General features: G+C 43.3%; 1 protein-coding gene and 4 non-coding genes across 5 annotated transcripts; all 5 read right to left on the bottom strand.

Annotated features, from left to right (window-relative positions):
* Positions 1-19,945: 19,945 nt before the first annotated feature.
* LOC135876937 (small nucleolar RNA SNORD100) lies at positions 19,946-20,030 on the bottom strand. Its single transcript, XR_010561347.1, has one exon. It is a non-coding gene; the product is annotated as a small nucleolar RNA SNORD100 (small nucleolar RNA).
* Positions 20,031-20,241: 211 nt separating this feature from the next.
* On the bottom strand, positions 20,242-25,203 carry RPS12 (ribosomal protein S12). The gene is made up of 6 exons (XM_065400556.1): positions 25,101-25,203; positions 24,928-24,973; positions 24,373-24,489; positions 21,976-22,078; positions 21,662-21,763; positions 20,242-20,331 (listed from the first exon to the last, which is right to left on the bottom strand). Exons 2-6 carry the CDS (start codon positions 24,939-24,941, stop codon positions 20,269-20,271), a joined length of 399 nt encoding a protein of 132 aa, XP_065256628.1. The 5' UTR covers positions 24,942-24,973; positions 25,101-25,203; the 3' UTR covers positions 20,242-20,268.
* LOC135876934 (small nucleolar RNA SNORA33) lies at positions 21,139-21,272 on the bottom strand. Its single transcript, XR_010561344.1, has one exon. It is a non-coding gene; the product is annotated as a small nucleolar RNA SNORA33 (small nucleolar RNA).
* LOC135876936 (small nucleolar RNA SNORD100) lies at positions 21,829-21,917 on the bottom strand. Its single transcript, XR_010561346.1, has one exon. It is a non-coding gene; the product is annotated as a small nucleolar RNA SNORD100 (small nucleolar RNA).
* Positions 23,485-23,559, bottom strand: LOC135876921 (small nucleolar RNA SNORD101). Its single transcript, XR_010561332.1, has one exon. It is a non-coding gene; the product is annotated as a small nucleolar RNA SNORD101 (small nucleolar RNA).
* Positions 25,204-27,851: the final 2,648 nt, after the last annotated feature.

Below are 27,851 nucleotides of genomic sequence, written 5' to 3'. Positions count from 1 at the left end.
CCTGGGATGTGGGAGGTCCAGATTCAAATTCCCACACTGGAACAGGGACTTGCATTCAGGTCTCCATCCTCCCAAGTAAGTGCCCTAATGTGCAATAGCTTTAATAGGAGACAGTGAGAGCACTCCACCCCAGAATACCCAACAGTCTGGTGGGTAGGGCACTTGCCTAGCAGCATAAAGACTTAGGTTCAAGTTTCTACTCCCAAACACAAATTCAAAGTTGGGTCTCCCAGATGAATGGACTAGAAAATATAATGATTACAGCACTACCTTCTCCTCCTCCAGTTTTGTGAATAGCACACAAATTCCCTTGTGACTCTAAATCTGGAAAAAAAATTGTCCAAAGCTATTTGGCACATCTATGTCAAATCTGCAAATAGCTTCCCTCCACCTGATACTTTATTTGCCCCCCCCCCAAAAAAAAGCAGTATTAGTCCAAAAAAATTCATCCAGCTCAACAAATAAACATCCACAAACATAGGGGTAGCTATAATCCTTATTATATCTTCCAGTTGCTTTCCCTGGCCCACCAACATATTCTCAATCCTGGCCATATTCCATTTTATACAGCTAGCTATTATGTTTTGTCCAATCTTAGACAGACACTTGTCCATGAGGAAGGTCTTTATTTAAACCTGAACCAAGGCATCCTAGTTAGGCCTCTTGAATACCAAGGGATACAAGTGCTAGACCTCTATCTGTGTGCATTTGTGCTTAAAGGGTCTAGATATCTATTTATATCTGTGGTAAGAGACAAGAGTTTCTAGGCCTCCACTTTGGCCTTTTTAATCTCCTCTGCACATACAAATGATTGAGAGGATTGCATCACCATCCAAGGAGAAAAAAAGAAATCACAAATCTTCTTTGAACTCCATAAAATAGAATTTAAAATTGCCATTAAATCAGTGACTAAAAAACCTCCCCACATTTAAAATCTATTTTTATCATTGAGAAAATATACTAATGCCTCAAGCACTGACTGATTTGGCTAGTTTTCCAAAATAACCTGCAGAGAAGATGAAGGCTTTAAAGCTACCTGTTCTGTCAAGCAAAGTTTTGTCTTTTCCTTTTCTCCTCATACACCACTGATGGATGTCAAAAAATATTTATGGATTCTCATGTAAATTCTTCGGCTGATAAATTTCATTTCACATCCCCTGGGTTAAGCAAAAAATAAAACACTGTATTGCATTAGCCTTCACACATATGGAGATTGTATTACTTTACAGTGAAAATCCAGCAAGCTGTACATTACAGATTTTACCACAATCCTTTTGGTAGGAATGTTTCAAATATATTGCATATGTGTGAGTGCATTGTAAGCATATTGAACTGCTTTGAACACTGTAATGCATCAGACACTTGGAGTGGTGAAAGAAACTTCACCTACACTGCTGCGTACCTTACCTTTATACAGCCCTGTACATTCCAAAGGATCCCTAAATGCTTAATTTGAGACCTGGTGTTCTTCAGTCTTAACTCATGTGTGTTCCATGTCTAGCTAATGTATAAAGGTGAGCTACAAAACAAATGACTGAATTATACAACCTCACAAAAGTTTCAATAACTCAGTGCATCGTTACCAGTTTGCATTTCATTTCTCGAATTAAATACCTGAGTTAAAGAAAGCAGAAATCGCTATTTGTTCTGCGTGTTATTACTTGGGGGAAAGCAGATTAAAAATGTCACAGCTGTACAGCAAAGCCCTTTGTTTTATATGCACAGCTTTCTGAATCCCATAAAAGTCTAAACATCTGACCCATTTACATTTTACAAGGGACAGGGCTACAACACTGGAAAATATGCGTAAAAATCTACAATTCAAAGGCATTAAACAGTTTCATTTCACATTTGTTTCCTATGTACCCATCTTGATGGAATCACAGCAGCAGGTGCTGCTATAACTCTAATCTCAATCAGTTTTCCCCCCTGCAGTCTTGCTCTGCTTTTTGTTTTGTTTTAGCTGTAGCAATGCTGCCATCTCCTGTTTAAACCGGGAAATATTGTTTTAAATGGACAACCCTTTAGCCTGGGTACTGAAGCAGATTTAGGACCACATTTGGGAGAGTCTAGAGATGAACACAATCTGTAGTCAGACCACAGAATCCTTGAATGAGAAGGATCATCCCTCCATATGGGATGCACCAGCTATCAGCACATCTGTGTGATCAGTATAAAAATAGTTTCCATCTGAGAACTAAAATAGACACTACAGATCTTACAAAGAGTTATAACATATTCCACTATATTATATTACATTTTTAAAAAAAAACGATGTTGAAAGAATGGCAAGGTTGCAAAGTCAAGCACACAAAAGTTAGAAAATGCCAGAATTAAGACTGCCTGTGCAACCTTAATTTTGCCTCCTTGTGAATATGCATTATGATATTGTCGTTAATTGCATACTACTTTTTTCCACAGACCCCCTGCCTTATTCAGTGAATGGGTAGTTATTCAATATTTCTTTTTATCCTCCACATTCAATGTGTGGGCCCAGGCCTATTTTTTCCACAAAATTACTAATTTCTTCATAAGTATTTCTATGGTGCTCTCACAATAGTATCTGAGTGTTGGATAAACAGTTAATTTACCTTCACAACACCCTTCTAGGATTAGGTAGTATTATAATCCCCATTTTACAGTTTGGGAACTGTGACATGGACAGATTAAGCCAAAATTCTCAAAAGTGACCACTAATTTGGGGTGCCCAAATTGAGATACCTAGCACCTGATTTTTCAGAGTACTTAGCATTCTAGAGCACTTTATATGTTCAAAGCACAGCTCCCATTGACTTCAGCTGCAGCACTGGGAGCTCTGCACTTCTTCAGATCTGGCCGTAGGGGTCTGACTTTGGGCATCTACAGTATGAGGAACACAGTGACCACCTAAGAAAGTTTCTGTTTCAGTGTCTTTCCTAGTGTCACATAGGAACTCTGTCACAGAGGTAGGGAGAGAAGCCAATTGTCAAGGCAGCATTCAACTATCTTAACCATATTATCCTTGCTTTTCCTACCAACAACAGTCTCCTTCACTATACAACCCTGATTCACTCCCAGAACTTGCCTTTGCACTGAATGAGGCAGAGGCCCTGTGGAAAAACTAGTATGTGATTATGTAATTAAAGACTGTATCATAATGCATATGCACAATGGGTGTGAATTAAGGTTGCACAGGCAACCATAATTCTGGCATTTCCTAACTTTTGATTGACTTTTCAACCTTAATAATGTTTTTAACATAATTTCTTTGTGTGTAATTTCCTAGGTTTTCAAAAAAGTAACATGAAAAAACAGAAATTCTATCACATGACATCATAGTGACATGGTTTGTCATCAGGGAGGGAAAGTTTAGATTCCCCCCCACAGAATTCTACCACTTGAGCTAATGGAGTCACTGATAGCAGTAGTAGGTTGTCATCCTCTATGTCAGGGATTGGCAACCTTTGGCACACGGCCCACCAGGGTAAGCACCCTAGCGGGCCGGGCCGGTTTGTTTACCTGCCGCATCCGCAGGTTCGGCCAATCGCGGCTCCCACTGGCCGTGGTTCGCCGCTCCCGGCCAATGGGGGCGGCGGGAAGCGGTGCGGGCTGAGGGATTGCCAAAGGTTGCTGATCCCTGCTCTATGTGGACCAGCACTGGATGGGGTGGGGACATTTTGCCAGTGGGTTTCACAGATATGAAGAATGGTGAGAAGTAGAAGAATGGTGAGACTTAGGATTCCTGGGTTCAATTCCAGGTTTTGGAAGGGAGTATTGTCTATTGGTTAGATCCTTCTTCCATTATGCCCTAGCCTACCTCTGCCCCCTTCTGTACCAATCCATGTCCTCTTCCCCTCCCTTCCTCTTCATAGCGCCTTTCCAATGCCCACTTCACTGTCTTACTGCTCCTATCCCTCCTCCATTGTTCCTACCCAACTGACCTTCCCCTGGCTCCAGTTCTCATCTCCCTCTGCACCTATTTACCCACCATCATCAGTCTGCTTCCCCTCTGCTGCTCCTCAGCCCCTCCCCACTCTCTGCTGCCCATCATTTCTCACACCCCTGCATTCCTTCCTCTTCATCCTCCATGTTGCCTGGGCACCAGTAAGGGGAGCATTGACAGCACACAGTCTCTTTTCTCTCAGTTCCTTTCTCTTGCATTACAATAGTCTCTAGTTGCCATCAGTAGCAATAGCAGTGAAAGTCCTGCTCTGCCCCTATAAACCCTGGGATGGAGCCTGCTCACTTGCTCTGTGGAGATGGCATGTACTCAGTCCAGTTGGTGACTCAGGACTGACAGCTTGGAACATGCTCATTGCAGATGGAAGCTTTGGAGAATTTAGCTGCCAAACTAACAAATGCCTACTAAGCATGTATGAACTGTGATTTTTCAAAAGCTCATAACTTAGCCAAATTTGGATGGATTTTCATGGGCTTAACAAAGGGCACATCCCTGATGCATAGCACCCCACTGCCAAATTTCAAATCTCTGCATGGAGGGAGGCCCTAGACCTTCTCAGCAAAAAGGTTGTAAGAATTTAACATGGGCACAAACGTATTTTTCCTAATCTAATTCTCGGAAAAAGATGTGGAAATCTGCACTTCTGCTGCCCAAGCTGTACTGGTTTAGTGCATACAGGACTTAAAGTCTCCAGAATTCTTAATTTAGTCCCTATTTTAAATACATTCACTAAATAATGAACACCACACACACACACACTCAGTATGTGCCAAACCCACATTGATATTAATAAGTGTTATGCATGCATAGGGAGAGAATGGCACAAGTAGTGTGTGAGTGATTATGGACTGAGAAGAGACATTATCCAGTTTGCTTAGGAAAGCAAAAGCCCTACAGTGAATATTGCTTCCAGACTGCAATCTAGTGCATTTGTTTTATATGTACTAGTATTGCAGTAGTAGTTGAGATTCTGTATGCACATACCCATTTTCTTTATGAGCTTTTAAATATCAGATTATTTGTTGCCCTGGTGAAACAGAAACAATTGTGTTACCTCAATATTGGCCACTCAAGTCAAGGGCTGAAAAGGAAAATACACATCACAACCTGAATCTACAGACACACTTAAGTGTATGGGTATCTGAGGGTGTTTCATTTTTCATTTGGGGGCTCTACTTGCTCTACAAAATGTGACCTCTAGTCCCCAAAACACACACACTTCTAAAATTGGAATCATTTCAGAAATTTTTGCTTTCTTAAACCTGTCCTAGGCATCTGTATTATGTTATCCAACACTCCAGTTGCTAACAATACAATCAATATAAAAGGTCACTTAGGGTGCATGGGTTTTTTACTCTGCCTCCACAATATGAAGGCTATTTTAATGTGGGATTAAACTTGCTTGCTACGGAAAACAAAATTTTAGAACCATTTGAAAAAGCAAGCAAGCAAAAATGCAGCATAATTAGCATTATGCACGTTTTAAGAGTAAGAAAAACATCAGATAAAATTTGCTTTAATAAAGGTCTGTCTACATGTCAGCATAATATATATATATTTTCTGCTGTTTTATAACTTGGCTGCAAAACTTTACCGGGCAGAAACTTGGCATGCAAGATCTTGGCCTAAATGCTTTATTTCAACATTTATGAAAAACTGGGGGAGGGGAAAATAGCTTGTTTATTTCAGTTAAAGTAATGCCCGGCTGATCACACAATGTATTCTTGTAGTTTTATTACTCAAGTGTATAACACTGTAGTCTCTGAGCCACAAAGGGTAAATTCATCCTTGTGTAACTCCATTAACCTCAGTAGAGTTACAGTAGGGATGAACTGGCCCAATATATTCCCAGATCAGCATTACATTTGCTGACCTGTGAACCTATCCAAATGTTTCAAACATCAGATCAGAAACACGAGACAAGGTTGTAAGTTTGTATTGATTTGTATCTAAATATTTTCTTTTCCCCTCATAGATACAGTATTTATTATTTTTATATCTCCACTTTGCACCTACTAATCTAGAATGTCAGCAATGTGAAGTACCGTAGGGCCTTTAAAGGGTTTTTTTATAACAAGCCAAGTAGGTACAAACTAAGTTTTTATATCAATTTGGACATTTAATACAGTGCTTAGGTTAAGAAAAAAAGACAAGTACTCCACTTACATCAAAATGTATCCCTATGTTATATAATACTGTACTGTTTGCATATATCTCAGTACAAATATTTTTAAAAGTACTTATATTTTAACAGTATAAAAATAGTTCTCTGATTTTGGATGAATTTTTTTAGGCTCCCATTGGTCAAAATTACTTTAAAATTATTTTTATTGACACATATAATGTAATGTGGCCCAGACACTTCTTGGAATTGAGGAAAAAATACAGTTAATAATGTCTGAACACTAACTAGTATTTGCATAATAGCTTGTTCATGATACCTTGCATTTTGCTTATGCATATTATCATTTGATTGTTTCATATTGCAGAGCAATAGCAAATGTAGTTTTAGGGCATGGCTCTGCAAAACCATACTCACATGAGTAATCTCAATGCACTAGGAAAAAGCGTAATGGTATTGTGTCCTTGTACAGTACACAGATGTTTACATCAATCAAGGACATGTTAAAAAGTTTTCAACATAAACTTTTCACCTGACGATCTGTGGCAATACAGCCATAGTTGCTCTTCAAGTTAATGAAAAAGCCCATCATTTCCTTAATAAACCAAAGTAACAGTTACAAACTATTGGGAAGAAGCCTTGGGTAATTTATCCGGTTTTCAGAATAAAATAAATCAAACCACAATACTGTGCTCAGTTAACAATCCAGATCTGTTTTAATGCCCTCAAGCAAAGAAAAGCTTAAAACTCTGGATTGACAGAATGAGAATGCCTCTATAGCCCAGTGGTTAAGGCCCTCTTCTAGGAGTGCCAATACCTGTTCCATATCAGGCACAGAGGGGATTTGAACCTCAATCTCACACATCCTAGTTTGGTGTGCTAAACCCTGGGCTATTGAGTACAATAGGGGGAGGGAAAGCATCATCTCCCCCTTGTTTTTTGTGAGAAAGGAATGACCTGGCTTAGGCACCTAACACTAGGAGAATCATAAGTCAGTCATACATCCCAAGCAGAGGAAGACAGCTCCTGTTAGGTGCCTATGTTGTTTCCTATTACCTATCTTAGGTGGCTCCTGCTCAGATGGATCCCGTTCTTAGGTACCTAACTCTCCCCATGCATTGTACAGAGAGCTTGGATGCCTAACTCAGAGCTGTAGATTCCATGAGGCATCAGGGGACTGGGGACCTAAATGCTAGGGGTTACCAGAGACAGACAAAGTGGGTGAGGTAATATATTTTATTGGACCAACTTCTGTTGGTGCGAGAGACAAGCTTTCAAGCTACACAAAGCTCTTCTTCAGATCACAATTACAATACCGTAATTACAGTTACAATTCTAAGTCCCTTTTGTGTATCTAGCCTTTTGAATCCTAAATGCTAGTGGATGCTGGTGACACCTTAAAATACTTAAGCAAAACTGATGTGAAAATGTGTGCTCAGAGATGTTCAGCAGTGGATGAAAAAATTACCATATTTTAATAAAAACTCTAAGTTCTTTGGTGCAGGGATCATCTTTCTGTTCAGTGTAACTATAGCATCTAGTACAATAGGGCTCTGGTCTATGACTGGGGCTCCTAAGTGCTACTACACAAATAAATAATAAAACTGGATAAACAGTCCTTATGTTGAGGAGCCCTTATGGCTGAACTCAGGTTCTTATGTTTATTAACAACAGCAGGAATTAATTACAGTGTGTCAGCCTTAACTATAAATATATTTTACTTTTTTGACATTAGTGCACATCAGCCAATATCATACTTATTGTGTTTAATAATCCTGGAATACATATTTTTTTTCTCTTGGCAACCATGCAGAATAAATAATACTCTCCAAAGGAAAGGTTGGAGCCTGCATATGTGCTTGTACAGGATACCAATTTCTTGCTGACAGGACCTGATCCCCTGCCATTTGTGCTACTGCAAAATATATCAGCATATTATAGTGGGAAATCCTGATGTGAATGAGAAGAACTGGTCCTGTAACAATTTACTTTCCAAAGAGCAGTCAGGAATATAAGTCTCACCAAGCATTATGAGCATTCAAACCCATCTCCTTCTTAATCAGTATCAACATGGAATGAAAGATCAACTCCATCACCCAGTCTCTAAGTGATTAAAAATGAATGGAAGTAGGACTATTAAGTGAAAGCTTGGGTTACAGATATAACCAAACATGAAATATCTGAAGTATAGGAAAATTCTGCTATTGCCAATGTAGTGAAGCGGAGTGGCCTCCCTCTAAACTGGAATGTGAGGGACCACTAAACTCCCCTGGCTGGGCGGAGCCAAATCCGCCCTGCCCCCCTCATGGAAGTACCAGGATGGGACAGGAAGTAGGAAAGGAGATGAGTGCTCTGGAGCTCAGTTGCTGCTGAGCCATGGGAGACAGCAGACATCTCATCTAGGAAGCAAACACCTCTGCAGGAGCCCAGCCCAGCCCCGGAGTGGACTGATGCCTTGCCATCAGGGGAGACAGATGAGGACCCCAAGGAACTGCCGCTGGCCAAGTACCCCAAGGAGATGGAGGATCACTGGACCACTGGACCCTACACCCAGATTCTGGTAAGAAGCAGCCCAGGGGAACCAGCCTCCAGTCCAGTTCTGCTGCCTGAAGGTGAGTCAGCTTGTTTCGGGAGGATCCCCACTGACCCAGTGGCAGACCCATCCACCACTGTTAGGGCTCTGGGCTTGGACATGGTGGAGTAGGGTGGGCCCGGGTCCCCCTACTTCCCTGTTGCCAACCCCACCCCTGGGGTTGTGACATATGCACCCCTAGGCCAGAAGGCCCATGTGTTGCGTGGGGGACTGGGTCCCAGACTGGCAGAAAAAGCCTTTCAAGGCCCTTAAGAAACCTGATGGTCATTTCATGAGAGAATACCGATCTGCCCTGGGCACGGGAATGGAAAGCCAAAATGGCTGCCAGGTACACATTGATTGAGGAGAAGGTCAGGACTTGATGTTTCAAATGAAGCAGATAGTCCACAATGGACTGCAGAGAAGACTGGGTCAGGGGGACCCTCCGCTCTGACGCCCAGCAGGAGAAGTGCTTTCACTTCACCAGGTAAGTTGCTCTAGTGGAGGGTTTTCTACTTTCCAACAGAACGCGCTGGACTTGAGCAGAGCAGGCCTGCTCTTCCAGGTTCAGCCACACAGCATCCAAGCTGTGAGGTGAAGAGAGGCAAGGATTTGGTGCAGCAACCTCCCATGATCCTGAGATAGCAGGTCTGGGTGGTTGGAAAGCATCCATGGGGCGCTGTTGCCAAGTCTATGAGCATGCCGAACCAGTGCTGGTGAGGCCAGGCTGGGGCGATCATGAGGACTTTGGCCCTGTCTTCCTTGACTTTCAGAAGGGTCCTGCTGATAAGCAGAATTGGCGGGAAGGAGTACATCAGGTTGCCTGCCCAAGACAGGAGAAAAGTGTCGGAGAGTAACCTGCAGACGAGCCCTTGAAGGGAGCAGAACTGATCACTTCCTGTTCTGCCTGGTGGCAAACAGGTCCACTTAAGGAGTTCCCCATCTCTGGAAGATCGTTCTGACAACCTCCGAGTGGAGGGACCACTCCTGGTGAGAAAAGAACGACCTGCCGAGGTGATCCACCAGCGTGTTTCAGACTCCAGGGAGATGGAGAGCCTTGATGTGTATGGTGTGCCTGATACAGAAGTCCCACAGTCGGAGGGCTTCTTGAGAGAGGGATGAGGACCATGCTCCTCCTTGTCTGTTCACATAGAACATGGAGGCTATATGTCCATCAACACCTGTACCACCTGATGGGATAGATGCGGAAGGAACACTTTGCAAGCCAAATGGATGGCCCTGAGCTCCCTGATGTTGATGTGCAATACCAGCTCTTCCTGGGACTACAGCCCCATGGTCTTTCGTGATCGAAGGTGGGCTCCCCAGCCCAAGTTGCATGTGTCCGACACTAGCACCATTGTGGGTTTTGGAGTTGCAAGGGGTATGCGGTCAGATATATTTACGGGGTTGGCATGCTGAACAGCAGAATTGAGAGGACTCTGTCCAGGTGGAGTCCGGCTGGGGTATACACCAATGCCACCGACCACCGTGGTGCCAGGGAGCGATGCCGCATAGACGGAGACTGTTGCACAGCCCTAGTGCCGGCTTCCCTCTAGAGATGAGTAAGTCTTGACGTGGCGTCAGTGGTACCGGCAAAAACATGTCTTTTGCAGTCTGGAAGGCTGCCAGCATGGATGGGACCTCCATGTGCCGGGGACCTCAGCCACTATCCAGAGTGGCTAGTGGGTCCCTAGGAGGGCTGGATAGCCTAGCCGGCGATGCAGGTACCTGGCTGGGCTGTGGAGACATGCTGCCCCGCATGGGCCTATGCTGTTCTCTGGACTTTCCCTTTTCAGTACGAGATGTCGGGGAAGCCTTCTCTCGGTGTGCTTACTCTGCTTCTTAGTAGGTACCGGGGACTGGCGTCAGGAGGCCAGTGCCACACTTCACACCGATGCCGCTGTGCTCGGAGCGGAGTCTGATCTCGGCGGCTTGGAGACCAGCACAAGTGCCAACTCCATGAGCAGCACTCTTAGTCTTATGTCCTGCTCCTTTTTAGTTTAGGCTTGAAGCTCTTGCAGATGCAACACTTGTCGTGAACGTGGGTTTCCCCCAAAGACTTCAAGCAGCTTTGATGAGGGTCGCTGATCAGCATAGGCTTTTTGCAGCGATCACAAGGCTTGAAGCCCAGGTATCGGGGCATGCCCAGTCCCTGGGCTAGGTCCCTTAGGGGACTATCTAACTTATCTACAGTACTATTAGCTAACTATTAAGAGACCAAAAGAACTACTTATCTAAGAACTATTTACACAATGAATGATAGGAAGAACCACTGGGTAAGAGCACTTGCCAAAGCAAGGAGATGTTCCAGCACCATCGCTAGCAGTAAGAAGGAACTGAGGGAGGGGGGAGCCGGCAGCGCCCCTTCTATCGGCACATATGCATGCCACTCCAGAGGGCACCAGAGCCAGTCCCCTACAGATACCACTGCGGGAAAAACTTCCGGCATCGGTGCATGTGGTGACCACACACTCATAACATGGAATGGACATGAGCAAGCACTTGAAGAAGAATAATTAGTGCTGATCAGAACATTTTTGACTAACTTTTTTTTTAAAATGCTGTCTGGTAGAAGCTGAAACATTTCACAGACGTATTTTCTGAAATCCAGGATGAAGACTGCACATCTCTTGAAGAGACTGCACACTTCAAGAGAGATGGGAATTGAAAACCTGGGCTTTTCGATCTGAAAATGGACATTTAAACTGAATTCCTTTTCACAATTTTTTTTTAAAGTTCTTGTTTTGGTCCAATGCAGAAAGAAAACAAATTTTGAAGCCTCAAAAGTTTTTGCAAAATGAAACTGTCAGTCTCCAGCTGACTCGAGTAATATTATTATTAAACTGATGGGTCATTTTATAAAATGTTCATGTCTAGGCAGATTTCTTTCTTTTTTAAAACACATAAGTCATAAAGGGGTTTGGACCATGATAACTTCATTCAGATACCATTAAGTACTTACAAAGAAATTTAAATTTTGCCCAACAAATTTATTCTTCCAGAATATGGCTATTCTTATTTGATTACCTTTCCCTGTCTGTTCATTTGACGAGCTACAGGCTGGTAAATAAGAGAAAGTTTGTTCTCCAGCTACCATTAAGCTCAATGAGCTCTATTATCCATACATTTACTAATACAAAGTATTTCATTAGTATGCCAAGTATTGGATTAAATTCTATTCTAAATTATGGCAAAGAAACCCCACTGTGTACAATGAAGTTGTAACGGGGACATTTTTTTTAGCCCGTTGACTCAGTATGTATAAACATGTTCTCCAGTATGAATTTGGTCATAGTCCAGACACTGGTATTCAGAGTAACTGCAATCTATTTTATTTCCGCTCAAAACCAGTTTGGGATTTTAGGAGCCTAAATCTCAATTTTCAAAAGTGCTTAAGGGCCAGATTTGGGGCAGAGAGGTTTTTCAAAAGTGCTAATGCGAGTTAGGTGCCAAAGCATTTTAAAAATCCCGCTAAGGTGCCTCTCTGTATTGTTAAGCACTTAATATCTTTAAAAATCTGGCCCCAAGTAACCAGTCTACTTGATATACTGTCCAGTTGTCTACTTCGCAACACACACAATTACAATTGGCATTCTTATGGCAATATCTGTGATTACAGGGGGACAAGATGTAGTTCTGTCTCTTTCCCTTAAAAATGTTCTCTCCAGAGTCACAAAAATCTGAAGCTGCACTGGTGCAAGATCCATTTTATACTGCTTCCAAAAGGGTTTGTGCCATTATAACTTCATTGAAGTCATAACTGCAATGCAAGTTTCTCTAATGTAAACAGGACCCGAGAAAATCCTGAGATAGGATCTATATTCTACATAACCTCAATTTCATACCATTTCAAGTTTAAAAATTGCCAGCTATTCAACATTTGAAATCATAGAGAACAGGAACTTAAAGGTATAGTAAATATTTTACGATGCGTTTTAATTTGTGAACTGATAACATTTGATATGAAACTAATGACTTCCAACTAGTGTAGGTACATTCAAATAATTACAGGCCTCAAAACCCTCATTAGCCAGCCAGATTGCTTCCTGCCTTCAAGTATGACTACTTTAACATATCATAAACTGAGTCAGCAAATTTAAAATATACCTGGGGAAAAGGTTGTAAGTTAAAACAAAAGAAATCCAATAATGCTACAATATTTATGACCTTCCTGTGGAGTTTGTTGAGCTCTCCAGATTTTCATTAAAAAATAAGTTTCTACTTCTGAAAGCAGATAGTCCTTTAGGATCAAGACATGTTATCTCACTGAGTCTGCAGCCAGATAGCTGTGAACATCCATCTATTCTAGTAGAGATAATTTTGACCTCTTAAATACAAATAATGTAAATAATTTCACTTCAGACCATTACACTAGAAACACAAGTGTGGCTAGACAGACAAGACTTCTGTACAGTAAGGATTTTAGGGAAGTCTCCCATTGTTACTCGTGGGGCTAGGGATCAGCACAACAACCAGTCTACCACTGCTACTAATGCTGCCACCTTTTCTAGTACTGTTGTGATAGCAACTGTGAGAGATTTCCCTAAAATCCCTAGTGTATTCACAGCAGTTGAAATTCTAGATTCATTGAAATCAATGACAAAATTCCCATTGGCTTCAATGGGCTAGGATTTTACCCAACCAGTTTTATTTGTTGTATTTCAGTGAAACAGATACTCCAAAGAATAAAGCTGTAAAGTTTGAATATGTAAACCACCAAATATTTTTATAATTAAGAGGTCTACTATTCTCCTCACACTGAAGATAACTGGCAAACATTTTTGCAATATAATGAGTTAAAATGTGTTGAACGAAGTAGAATTTTCTATTAAAATTTCAGTCAGGATGTTAGTCTCTCATTTCCTGGATTATCAGTGGTTTAGAAATGTAAAAGCAATGTTCTTCCCTTTAGGACTCAGTTACAACTGCGCCACAGAACTTGGTTACAAAATTCCAATTTGCAATGCAGACTGAACTTTAGGAGTGTCCCTTAACAATATTACATCCTTAGGCAACAATAAAGAGCAGTATTTATGCTCCCAATATACTATTAAAAGAGGAATAAAAGAGAACAAAAACAAATGCTTTTAATTTGCTCCCAAAGATTTCAGTTGCCCCATGTCAAAACTCAAAGCCGTAGTGCAGCAATTCTAGGTCCAGGAGAACCAGATGCTTCACTTTTGTATTATGTTATTCTACAAACATTTTGCTTCCTTGCTATATTTATATTAAAAAAATTAACCTATCCAAGGCTCTAGACACCTTTGCCATAAATTATAACAAAATTAGATTGTCTACAAAACACCAACCTCTCCTATCCTATCCCTGACACCGCTGATTTCTCTCAAAGGCCCACCTCCACAGCCAAATACACACACACACACACACACACACACGTCTTGGGCTTTCCACCCTGTGACCTCTGACTCCCACATAGTTGTTCTTCCTGTCACAGGTCAAACACTCCAAGAAGACCCCACACTTTCCCTTGTAAAATTTCACTATCAACAAGGAAAGGGATTCACAACAAGGGTTTGTCTACTCATGAAAATTAATCCAGAATAAAGGGTGTGAATTTAAAGTGGATTAACTATTCCCAATTTACTCCAGGCACTCTTATTTCAGAATGTCTTATTCTAAATTAGTTTGACTCACTTCCAAAGTGGATTAAGTTAATTCAGAATTCAGAGTAGCAGCCGTGTTAGTCTGTATCCACAAAAAGAACAGGAGTACTTGTGGCACCTTAGAGACTAACAAATTTATTAGAGCATAAGCTTTCGTGGGCTACAGCCCACTTCTTCGGATGCATAAATTTATCGGGACGTCTGGTCACCCTAAGTGTAGACCATAGTCACAGAGATGGGAAAAGTGGAGAAGATGCTGGAATCAGGAGAACAATCAGCACAGGTGTACACAGATGACAATCTCCTCTCCCTTCCCCACAACTAGTTAGCTACATTTGGCATAAATCAAAAAAAAGATGAGTAATTGGAGTTTACACAAAGGAAAAAATGGGATTTACTGCTGTGAATTGTTTATCTATACAAAGACATTGGATAGAAATTTAAGAGAACTAGGGAGCAGAGCTTTAAGAGAACGCATGAAAGAATATATTGAGCTATTTAGTTAATTGGTAGAATGGCCTTCCTGATGAAGTTGTGAGAATATAAATATGTGAAAATAAAAATTAGCCAACTCTATGAAATCTAATTAAATTAAAGGGGTATCAGTGCTGTTCTGGGTTGCTTTTTTGGAGATAGTCCCCCCACAAGAAATTCTTTACGACTATGTTGTTCATACTCTTTTCCACAAGCTAGCTTCTTTTGTGGGGGGGAATATCATTTTTCCTTTTGTGCAGCACAAATTTAAAATGCATGTAAGCTCTTTGGGGCAGGGACCATTTTTGTGTGTGTTTGTATGGCAACCAGCACAACCAGTTCCTTGTTCATGACCAGGGCTCCTAGGCAATATGGTAATACATATAATGAATAAGTCTATACATGAAAGATATGAAGAGAAAATTCAGCTATCACTCACAGACTTCAAATGTCAATGAGTGCCAAGTACTGTCCTCAGATGGAAGATTACTATGTGTTCTACCCTCCCCCTCCAATGTGCACTGTCTATTGTTAAGGTTGCCTAATTCTTCTCATTATGAGAGCCTGTTTTCACTTGCTTGTAAGTTTCCCAAATTATAACTGCTTGGGCTGAAATTTTCCCTGCTGGATGTCAGCCTCGGGCTATTTTTTTGTTTTTTGAGAAGTTTCAGCTAATATGGTTTAACCATTTCTGAGAGTTTAAAGGAAATTATATTGCTTAGCCCATCTGTCACAGGTCTCCACCTTCTCGAGCCTGTGCCCTACATTGGCTGGTTCAATAGAGTCCCCACGCCTTCTTGGTGCTTCACCCTTGTCTTTATTTACAGTGCAACCATGTAGTCCCCCTTATTCCCCCAACAGCTATCCCCATTCAGACCCATCCCAGGGTCTAACCCCCATGAGGCTCCCTGCTTTTGGTGAGACAGAGAGGTAAGCCTCCTATCCCATGCCAGGCTAGCCTCCTGACTGAGCTTTCTCCAGGGCTTTTATAGCCCTCTCCTTCCTCAGCCCAGCTGTCTCTACTTAGCTCAAGTCATTACTATGAGCCAGCCCTCATTAGGGCCTGCAGCTGAGCTCTCTGCTGGCTGCCCGGGCCCCTGCATCTGGCTTCCCTACCAGAACACAGGGCTTGGCCAGCATTTTGGCAGGGCATTCAAGGAGTTTTACCCCAGTCCTGCCACACCATCTTAAAAAATTGTGACCATTTTGTTGAGATGCTCCAGCACGACCATGTTTTGGAGCAGAGACTTCAAATTTGGCTTAAGTCACACTGGTTTCTGGGATGTGTCTTTTGCAGTTCCCATGAAAAAATGCCCAAATTTGGCCACATTATGAGACTCTGAAGCACATGCTCAGAGCCCCATGGCTCATCAGGTACACAGGATGGTTCTCTGAGAATGAATCAGAATGGTGTAGTGAACAAAGCATAGGATCATGGGGAGGGGAAGGATGGTCTCTTGGTTAATAGCTAAATGGCTGCCCTGAAGAACTGGCTTCTATTCCTACCTCTGCCACAGAGTTCTCACGTGATGTTGGGAAAGTCACGTAAGCCAAACATTTTATGGGTTATCACTCATTATGAGATCATCATTCCGTGGATGCCTGACTTGAGACCCTGGGCTGATTTGCAGAAGTGCTGAAAACACATTACTGCTATTGAAATCCATGGGGTGTGCTTTGAACATATACAATGCTAAGTACTCTGGAAAAAGAGGTCAGCGGGATCTCAAATTGCGCACCCAAAATTAGTGGTCACTTTTGATCTTAACTCTTTCTGGCCTAGAATCACAGATTTAGATATTGCAACTCTCAGCATTGCACCACCTTTTAGGCACCTTACCAATTAGTGGAACTCACAGCCCAAGTTAGGTGCCCAGACATTCTATACCAGTGGTTCTCAACCTGCAGCACACACAGCACGCAGCTGCAGCCCATGTGACATCCTCAGGGCCATACAGGTAGTATTGGATGCAGCCCATATGTGCAGCCCACAATGGTAAATAGGTTGAGAATCACTGTTCTATACATTGCATAGGCATCTAAGAATAGGATTCACAAAAGCCAGTGCTGAGCATGGAGTCATTTAAACCAGCCAATCAGAAATCCTGAGAAAGGTTGGGCACAAGCTCTACCCCTCTGTGGAAGCCTGCACAATCTCTGGGCCAGAGGAAGGCACCTATCTCTGGTTGGGATTCTTAGCAGTGAACCCTCTCCTGGAGTTAGGAGCCTATACTATCAGGATCCTCATCTAAGATGTGGGAGAGCTGGGTCCAGTTATGTACCATTCCCTGATGCAGAACAGGGATTTGAACTTGGATCTCCCTCCTCAGGTGAGATTTCTAATCACTGCACTATAATCATTCTTACCCTGGTCCAACCCATATTTAATAATTCATCATACACCGCTTCACAAGAATGAGAGGCCCTCCTCCCAATGCTAGAATACCCCATTGCTCAATGGCTATGTCACTTCTAGAAGGTGGGAAGCCCAAGTTCAAATCTCTGCTCCACATCACATAGAAAGGGGAAAATGAACTTGGGTTCACTCACACCACAGGCAAGGTGCCTAATCACTGAGCTAAAGGGAAGCCAGCCTCACGCCCCTGCATCCATTTTGTGCAGGTTTAAACATGTTTTGAGCACACCTACTGGCTCAGGCTCTGCAAAGATAGGTAGGAGACAACCTAGTTTGAGGAGCCTACTTAGGCAATGACGTGCACCTTGGGCTATGGGTTGTGACCCACTGGTCTATCAGCACACAGCTGCAGCCCATTTTACATCCTCAGGGCCATACAGGTAGTACATATAGTGTGTGGATGCAACTCACGTAACAGAGCTGCATATGCAGCCCACAATGATAAATAGGTTGAGAACCACCGACCTAGACTGAGGCAACAGAGTGTATACGCACATGCAGAGGCTTAGATTTTAACTATGGAATCCCATGGGATTTTAGGCACCTTTTTCTGATTAGGCAGGGGCAGAGAGGGGTTTCAGGATCTGAGTGGCACCTATGCTCTTATGGATCTGGGTTTCTATGCTTAAATTCCCCATCTATAAAATAGGAATAACCAGCTCACCTCAGAGGGTACATCTACAGTGCAAAAAACCCACAGCACTAAGTCTCAGAGCCTGGGTCAGCTGAGTTGGGTTGCAGGGCTAAAAATTGCAGTGGAGAAGTTCAGGCTTAGCCTGGACTCTTAGTCCGTCCCTCCCTCCCACATGGGTCAGTCCAATCAATATTGCAATTTTATAGCCCCACAACCATAGTCAGTTGACTTGGGCCAGCAGCAGCCATGCTACAGGTCTTTTATGAGTGTAGACATACCCACCAGGGGTGTGTACAGTGTGAAGGTTAATTTATGTTTGTGAAGCACTCCTAACTACAGCAGAGAGTCCCACAGAAAAAAATATTAGGAAATCTGTAATCAGAGCAGGGTTTGAACGGTATTTGGTATGAAAAGCATGGTGCAATACCCAGCAATCACGTAACAGAATTAAAAGAGCTGCTCATTCAAAATGCAATATCCATTCTGTGCAATAAGGCCAAAATCCTGTGAAGAAAACTGGATATGCAAAGGCAGCAGAATTATGGTTGTACAGGCAACCATTTTTCTGGCATTTCCCAACTTTTGAATGCTCAGCTTTGCAACTGTAGTTGTGTATGTAATTCTATTTAGGTTGTTATACTAGCCCTTGCAGATGTCTGAGAACCTTGATATATCTATTCCCATCAGCAGTCAAAAGACAGCAGGCTTCATTGATTAGGAAAGAGTAAAACCAACTTTGTTGCTGATAAAATTTTTGACACTTGACCAAGGCTCTTTCTTCTCTATAGTTTTGCACAGTAATAAATACTAAAATACTTGGAGTGCATGTCTCCTACATAATCAAGCTTATAGATTTATTTTCAGATCACAACTCCAAGCAGTGGTGTGCAGTTGGTAGGAGTATGCAAGTGATTTTGATTCAGAGTACTCAACCAACCTGAACTAAAATTGAAAAAAAACTATTGCAAAAAGTTGGAGATAAATGGGCCTGAGAAGGTATGGACAAATATTAACAACCAGATCTATACTCTTTGGCTTGCACGTTTCTCATTTGATAAAATGTCTTATTTGGCATACAAAAATTTTCTATCAACTCTAAACAAGAAGCCACAAACTAAGGCACTTCCCCATCTGGCGGTGGGAGGGCCTGCAGTAAATCCCCACTCTGGACAGTGGGTCTTCCCACTGTTTCTTTATCACTATTTTCAAGTTAGACCTTGAAGTACTCCTCCACCAAACAAAAAATATTCACAAACAAAATAAAGGGGGATACCTTTCCCTCCCCCACCTCAGGGGCATCATCCCGTTATGCACCCAGGGTGTCAGTCCTTCCTCTAAACAAGTATTCAGTTTTGGTTGTTTCCGTTGTAGGGAGGAGAGCAGCCTCTCATCCTAGAGATGTTTGTCTCTCCTCCTCACCAGAGGAGGGATTTTTAGGTTTCAGGCAGCCCTTAATTGGACTCAGGTGTCCCTAATTGACCTGAGGCAACTCCTCTCAGCTTACAGGAAAAGGGACCTTTATCATTCTAAGGCTAACATCCTCTCTTGCAGCTGTCCAGCTTGTGTCACAAGTTTTAATCACAATATCTAGTTGCCAAGTTTGAAAATTGTAACTCCAACAGGAGACATTTTCACAGTATTATATAAAGGAAATCCACCTCACAATTAATTAGCATGAAGGTATCAACTTGGTTCCTATAAATTCCCTCACAACTCAGTCAGTGCATTCCCCACACTAACAAAAATGCAATCTAATTAGAACAGTGGTAGTTTAACATTCACTTTTCACAGGCATAAGCCACAGCCAGTACACAAAGTAGAGAAGAAGTATGGTCAAGAGGTCAAAATAATTTGAGCATTTCACTTATTATAATGGAACCTTACAAGGATTACTTGTTTTGGTTCAGAGCAAAGTCAAAGCCAGAACTCCTTATCAGAACATATCTAAACATAAGAAAGCAAAATCCAGAAGCTCCCAAAGGTTGGGGTGAAACTTACTTATATTCAGCCCATTATAAAAACATATTTGAGCTGTAATCTCTAATTCAAACCTGAATTTCCTTTAGGACTGTGTAGTTAAGTTTTCAAAAGATAGGAAAACACTTAAAATGTATCCAGTGTTAAACAGTACCAAAAAAAAAGCTAGTTTTAAAGAATTTTTGCTGCATCTCAGAAGATTTGGGTAACAATTCAGGCATCTTTCCTCACTTGTTTCAGTAGAGGGAGCCAAATTTTCATCACAGATGCCGCAATACTGCAATAGAGGTTCTCAATCCTCTCCAAAACGAAATTAGGCTCTCTCTACAATCGATAGCAAGAGTTTGCTTAATTAAGTGGATATAGTTGAATGAATGATAAATTACCCTCAAAAGACCTAAGATGAAAAAAGGGGTTAGAAATGTACTTTTTGAGCTTGAAAGATCATGATAGATGCAACCCATCAAAAACAGACAAATTAGTCAGGCTTGACAAAATTTATTTTTCATTCATTTCTTGCACTTGAAGTATTCTTCGATTACATCTTTGGCCTGAGATTCCTTGCCATAGTCCTATAATACAAAAGAGTAAATTAATGGAATACAGACATCTTTGGAAATTAATATATCTTTGTTCAGAGTAAGCTACAGGCTAAATTAATTACAATATGTTTTTGTTTGGCTATGTTGGGGTAAACTTTAGTGGAAGATATTCAAATAGATTCAGCAGTTAGAAATACGGGCACACAAACTTTATTCTTCAAGTATGATGTACATGTATGTATATACTTGTTCATGTACACACCCTCATGTCAACAGTAACAACCAGAGACTCTCGGTGTTCACTTTAGACTCCTTAATATGCTAATAAGTTGCACACACCTCATCTACTTCCCACTGTTTGAAGAAACTAAACTGTGCAGAAGTTGGGATAAAAGGTATCCAGTGATAAACATGTATACTAACTGCTAGATTCTTCCTTATATACACACAGTATTTTTGAAAGACTGTTCCCATCCTTGACTCCCCTCAAACACCAATAATCCCCTATACTTTGACAAAAACAATGGTGTGTTCAAAAGCAGTGTGCTTCTACCATCTCTTTGTTGTGCTCCTTGAGCAACCACAAGTGGACTGCACTTTCCCAGATACTCTGCTACTCTTCCAAAATACCCTTCCATGTCCCTACAATGTATCTGAGTGCCTGAGACTTAAGGGAACCTAATGGTAAAATGTAGGCAAGCATACCTAATTGTTGTGATAACATGGAATCTGTGGGAAAGCTTTAATAGTCATAGGAAACCCATTTATTAAAATCCAGAACAATGACAGAAATATGAAAATAATCAGAGTAACCATTAGTGTTGTCCACTACGGAAGATATGTTGCCATTTTCAGGGACCTCAAGGACTAGCAAGTCTTTAAGGCTCGTACCATGGCTTTGTTATTGCCAGCACCATCCTAATGATTTCTGCAGAACATTTTCAAGTTAAGCAGACATAATTTACTGGCATTTAGTTATTTGTTAAAACAGAACCAGACCTCTTCCAATAAAGGGTAATATTAAATTTGTTTTAAGGCTAACACATTAATGTTTTCTATCAATCCTGTACTCAAATTTCTAGTTATGCATTATAAAATAATCAGCAACAAAATAAAAAACGTTAGACTGAGCTGGATTGGTAAAACTATTTGTTGCTAAAAATACCACTAAAGTTAATTATAAAATAAGAATGTTAACTCATGTATGCCTATTTTTTTCAACAGAGGAAACAATTTTTTTCTGGAACAGAGAATTGGCACTGAATTTACAAAGTGGAAATATTTTTCTATTTAAAACTATATTCTAGGGTTATTACTTTTTTTGGAAACTGAGGAAACAAATGGAAAAAACTTATCTTACTTTGACAACCACACAACTGCAGCCCACTACTTTGCGGGGTTTTCCTTCTCTGTCGATTTTGCAGAGACCTACCCACTCACCCAGTTTCTTGTTGTCATCAACCTGTTAAAGACATTAGTATGTTAGAACTGCACTTTCCTTGATGCAATCAGAATAAGATCAAAGCTGCTGTAGACTCAGAAACATTGGGTAACGTTTGTGGCTGCTTTCCTCACAAATATCAGTAGAGGGAGCCAAACTATCATCATTGTACAGCTCTAACAGGATTCTGAAGAATACAGCTCTAAATTTGTAACTGAAGTTTCAATACTCACTTTTATCAAGTTGATCTGGTGTTCTGCACAAAGGGCTTCAACCAACTTTACGTACATGGGTTCGTCGCAGTTTGAAGCAAGAACACAAAGGTGGGCTTGGCGTCTAAAATAAAGAACATTTATACACAAGTTACACAACAAGTTATTCCAAAGTCAATAGATTGTCATTAGTAATTAAGCCATGAACTAAAATACAATATTCAATGTCTATTTGCCTGCATTAAACCACTTTTTGTAAAACCTATCTGATCCCACCAATATGTTCAGATTCAGTTTACAAGAGAATAAATAACTTTTAATCAAGCTTTATAAAGGTTTTACTGCATCAATATCGGAGTTCATGGTTTAACTGACAGGAATCCACTTCAGTTTTGAAAACAATCTCAAAAACCATTGATTACATGGAACCGCTGCCCTTGATTTAATGTAGTGTAGTTAGATCCCAGTATCTGCAAATGACTGCATATAGGCACACCTCCATATTACAGCAAGCAGTCAACTGCAAGAGTGAGGCCTTCACTGCGTAGTTCAAATGACAGCAATCCATTAGCACAACTAGGATTGTGACGTAAAAAGGTATGTCCACTAGTTATATTTGACATTTAAATTATAAACTTGTCAAGGCAGGGATCTTGTCTGCCTGTTTGCACAACAGCTATCATGACAGGACCTCAAGTTTAATTAGGGCCTCTGTACACTATTGCAATACATACTTTTTTGGATAGATTGAAGAGGAAGATGAGAGTAAGGGAGACCTGAAAGAAGGCAGTTACAGGAGCCCAGGCAAGAAAAAAAAAAAAAAAAAAAAGTGGCACCAGTCATGAATTTTATATCTTTACTTTATGCATTTTGACCATTAAGATGACTAGAGTTGTTTGAACTTTGTATGCAATTTTACCCCCCCTCCCCCACCCAGGGCAACTGGAATGGAGTTATTGTAGTTGTTCACAATCTCTCAAGTAAAAGTTCTATGAATAACATATTGGATAATGGTGGGGGAGGGCACCATTGAAAAAGAATGGGATCTGACTGAGGATCCACCTGAATCATGGGCATGGGTTTGGCTCTGACTCTGATCTCTCCTGATCCCCCTCGTGCAAGAATTGGAAGCGAGATGTGAATATCAGGGGAATCAGTCATTACGCCCAGACCTGATTACAACCATGATGCTACTCCATCTATTCCATCCAGCACCACACATCTGATTATCTGAAGAGATGAATGCAGCTAAAAATAGGCTCTTAGTATTGTACTTAACATACTTTAAAAGAATCCACCTATTAAATATTACTACTAACCATGGTCCTGTGCTAATACCCCTCCATCCCCCACCCAGCCTACAACAAATAAAGTTTTACATATAGGCAGCTCAAAAAGCAATGTCTCTTTAGGCAATATAATTGTATTTCCTAAAGTATGTTTCAGGCAGTTGACTGTACATAGTCTAGGTCTTTTTCCTTTCTCACCCGTTTTTATATTATCTTTAAGTCTATTCCCTTAAACTTACAGGTTTGTCAGACTACTTTTATCACTCATAAAAAGAGTGAAGGGGTATCCGACATTTTTGAGAGTCATCATTCAAACACTGTAGTTTTATTGGAGTTTTGAAAGCTATTATATACCTAAACCTAAAAAAGTTATTCACATATGCATCTCTATCTTACTTTGCCACTAAGTGTGTGCTCTGAGACCAACTCACATACCACATTTGGTAACAGATACATAATAAGTTTCAGCTTTATGTTCTGTTTTATAAGATTTTATTTGCAATATATTATACAGAAGTTCATCGAATGAAACCAGAAAATAAATTAAAGGTTACCAAAAAGCTGAAAACAAGTTTTCCCAAATAGACCTATTCTCAATGAGATCTTGAGAAGATTTTTATCCCCAGTTAAAGGCACACTATTAAGTTTAGTAGACCCCAAATCTCATACTGTCTATAAACAACCCTATCTTCCAATAATCCCTAGCCTAGAAGAAATCTATCAGCTCTCCAAAACAAGGGCCATACTAGTCAAACTACATTTAAAGTAGAGGCTCAAGCAAACTACACTCAGACTAAGATTTCCTAAACTCCAATCATGTTGCGTGTGCTATCCCACAACTGTTCATGAAAGCTATTTTTGCTTGGGTGCACTCAGTTACATGATGCAACTACATAACACAAGCACAGGAAACCCAGCATCTTGGGACCATAACCTGTAATTTGAGGGTTTACATTTTACATGACAGAAGGACTGATAGTCTCGTCGTTAGTGGGACCAGATTTCAAGTGGAAACCTTTTCATGCTGATATATATCCAAATACCTATACAAATCTGGTACTGCACCTACATTAACAAATATTTAAACAGATTTGCTCATTACAATACATAGCCCCAAAATAAGACTTACTTGTCCAAGGCTTTGGCAGCTTCACGAATACCACGAGCTAAGCCATCGTGGATGAGTGCGGTCTTCAGCACTTCTTGCAGGGCGGTGTTAACATCCATTACACCTCCAGCAGCAATGCTAAACAATTGAACACAGACATAACTCCGCACTCACCTGCCAGCCTCCCGCCTTAGGACCCCGGAGACCTTGCCTGCAAACACCGGGGCAATAACACACCGGAGATGGGGTGCGCAGGTCCACACAACCCTGCTGCAGCCCAGCCCGGTTCCCCCCGCTGCAGGTGAAGCTCCCGACCCGGAGATCCCGCCGTCCGTTCCTCCCACCCGGCTCCGAACACGCGGCGAGGCCGCGCAGGCCTGGGCCGGGCCAGGACAGCTCAGCGCCCGGCGGAGCCACACGCGGCGGCACGTGGCGCGCGGGGCCCGGCATCGGCCACGCGCGACCTCGCCCCCTCCCCCCTCTCCCTCCCAGGGCGCCCGAGCGGAGCTACTAGGACCCAACGCCCTTCCCCCCACCCCCCACGCCCCAGTCTGCGCCCCCGGCCCCGGCTCTCACCCTTCCTCGGCCATGGTCGGTGGGGGTCGCTCCCGCCCGGGATTTGCTGAAACACAAGAGGCAGAACGAGAAGGTTAGTGGCGGTGGCGGACGCAGCCCCGCCCCCCGCAATCCCCCCGCAGATGCCCCCAGGACGGGGGTTAAATTCGCGCCGCGGCCCGATTCCCACTTACCCCGCAGCCTCTACGAGTCACCAGCGAAAGAGGGGGCGGGGCCCCGGCGGCGCATACTTAAGGGCGCGAGGACCCCGTCGCTGCCGCGCGCTCCCGGAAGAGGTGTCTTCGGAACTGCCTGATCCTCTGTCCGTCACTGACCCGTTCACAAGCGTTGCTGACGAAAAAAACCCGCCCCCGTCTCCTCTGGCTGTGACCCCTCCCCCCACAGAGCCGACTGACGTGTTTCGGCCAAAACTTTTTTTTCACAGGAACATGCCGGGCGGGTGGTAGCCTCTGGCGGAGCCGGGCCAAACCCCGCCGGTGGCGGGAACCCGCCTCTGAGAAGATGACCCCGGCCCGTCCGAGGGTTTCCCCACAGCCCTGCTGGATTCAGCACCACTTTGCCTTTGCTCTCTTGCTTCCCTCTTGGGAGCACAGTTGCCAGTTTTAACGCGGTAAATAAGCACCCGACTTTCACAATAAGCCAGAAATGAAGCTAATCCCATTTCAAAACAAGCCAATCCCTAAGAAGCCCAACACTATGTGACTGGATGATCCCCCAGTGTGCAGGCTGGGACTGTGGTGGGCCCGCTGTGCACACCCCTGAGTCTCTCCCCTGCTTGCCCCTTACCCCTGCTTGCTGGGAGCTGATAAAAAAAAAAAAAAGACACAACAAGCTAAAAGTAGGGTTACCATACGTCCGGATTTTCCTGGACATGTCCGGCTTTTGGGGACTCAAATCCCCGTCCGGGGGGAAATCCCAAAAAGCCGAACATGTCCGGGAAAATCCGGCGCCGCTGGGTGCTGGCCCAGGGGCCGGCGGTGCCGGGGGCCGGCGGTGCTGGGCGGCCGGGCCGGGGGCTGGCGGTGTTGGCCCGGGGGTGCTCGGCCGGGGGCTGGCCCGGGGCCGGCACCCCAGGGCCCGCACCCCAGGGCCCGAGCCGAGCCAGGCTGGAGACGCCGGGGCCGGCCGCCGGACGGGGCCAGACTGGGCCGCGCCTCCTCCTCCCACCCCCCCAGCTTACCTGCTGCCTGCTTCCTGCTTCAGGCTTCCCGCGAATCAAATGTTTGCGGGAAGCAGGGGAGGGGGCGGAGTTGGGGCGGGGACTTTGGGGAAGGGGTGGAGTTGGGGCGGGGTGTGGGCGGGGCTGGGGGCGGGGCCGGGGCCCCGTGGAGTGTCCTCCTTTTGGACACTCAAAATATGGTAACCCTACTAAAAGCCAAAAACTAGCCAAAAGCAACTCAAGCCAATTAAGCCAAAACCATGCCCAATTTCTGTGTTTTTTTCAATGGGTTTGGCATGTCTGCTTCTGGGATCTCCTGTGGTCCCAGCGCTCAGAGTTCCCCTTTCCTTCTGCACAAAGCCCTGCAGTTTGTCAGTTCTCCCATGGGCCAGCGAACTGGAAGAAGATCAGTGATTCACACAGCTCAACTTCCCCCCCCCCCCCACATACACCTTTCCCAGGCTATGTCTACACTACAGCTTATGTCAGCATAATTTATGGCTCTCATGGGTGCAAATAAGGCTGTGTCTACACTGCACAGTTTACAGTGGCACAGCCGTGCCGCTAAAGACTTACCGTTGTAAGGCACGCAGCATAGCCACTCTTTGTCGCCAGGAGAGAGCTCTCCTCACAACAAAATAAAACCACCCCCAACAAGGAGCAGTAGCTTCTTTGTCAGGAGAGCATCTCCCACTGATGAAGCACTGTCCACTAACACTAACGATGAAAGTGCAGAGTAGACATAGCCTAAATGACCTCCCTGAGTGACAGAGTTACACCAGCGTAAGCGCTCGTGTGCACAGCATTATGTCGGCAGGGGAGCTTTTCCCACTGACATAGCTTCTGTCATTGGCAGAGTAGTTTTATTATGCTGAAGGGAGAGCTCTCTCCCATCAGCATAGAGTACCTTCACTGGATGCGCTACAGCGGCACAGCTACATTAGTACAGCTGCGCCGTTGCAGTGCAGTACTATGTAAACATGCCCTAAGTGGCTGTAGCACCTGCAGCTACTGCTGACACAACATGGTGAGAGCACACAGTGTCAGCCATGGCACCATTATGCTCTTGCCCAGCACTGAGCAAAATCAGCCCAAGGTACTGCCTCTTTACAAAGTGATGAGCCTAGTTATTTGCTATTGTAAAGCCTCTCATTTCAAAGATTACACCAGGAATAAATTTGGCCCAATAGTATAACCCAGGGGTCAGCAACCTCTAGCACGCGGCTCTCCAGGGTAAGCATCCTGGCGGGCCGGGCCAGTTTGTTTACCTGCCGCGTCCGCAGGTTCGGCCGATTGCGGCTCCCACTGGCCGCGGTTCGCCGCTCCAGGCTAATGGGCGTGGCGGGAAGCTGTGGCCAGTACGTTCCTCGGCCCGCGCTGCTTCCCCTGGTATACCCTGACCTCAGATTGTAAAATGTTAGTTGCAAGGACAATAGGGCTGGTCTAGACTTTAAAATTAGGTTGACTCAGGGTAGGTCTAAAACTCTAGAGCAGTGGCACAGCTGTGCGGCTCTAGTGCTTCATTGTAGATACTACCTACACTGATGGGAGGGGTAGCTAAAGGTGGTAGCTAGATTGATGGGAGAATTCTTCCATTGGCCTAGCGCTGTCTACACCAGGGGTTAGGTAAGTATAGCTACATCTCTGAGGCATGTGGATTTTTCACACGCCTGAGAGGCCTAGCTAAACCAATGTAAGTTCCTAGTGTAGATCAGCCCTCTGCTCCGTTGCTCCAGGCCATGAAAAATTTTGCATCCGGAGCACC

Source organism: Emys orbicularis, chromosome 3, assembly GCF_028017835.1.
Source record: "Emys orbicularis isolate rEmyOrb1 chromosome 3, rEmyOrb1.hap1, whole genome shotgun sequence".
Taxonomy (NCBI): domain Eukaryota; kingdom Metazoa; phylum Chordata; order Testudines; family Emydidae; genus Emys; species Emys orbicularis.
This window is presented reverse-complemented; position numbering and strand designations above follow the sequence as displayed.

Coding starts and splice junctions, on each gene's coding strand:
- RPS12 (XM_065400556.1), bottom strand. Junction 22,079..24,372: donor GCTGCCAAAGCCTTGGACAA/GTAAGTCTTATT, acceptor TCTTTATTTTAG/ACGCCAAGCCCACCTTTGTG. Junction 20,332..21,661: donor GCAGTTGTGTGGTTGTCAAA/GTAAGATAAGTT, acceptor TTTGTATTATAG/GACTATGGCAAGGAATCTCA.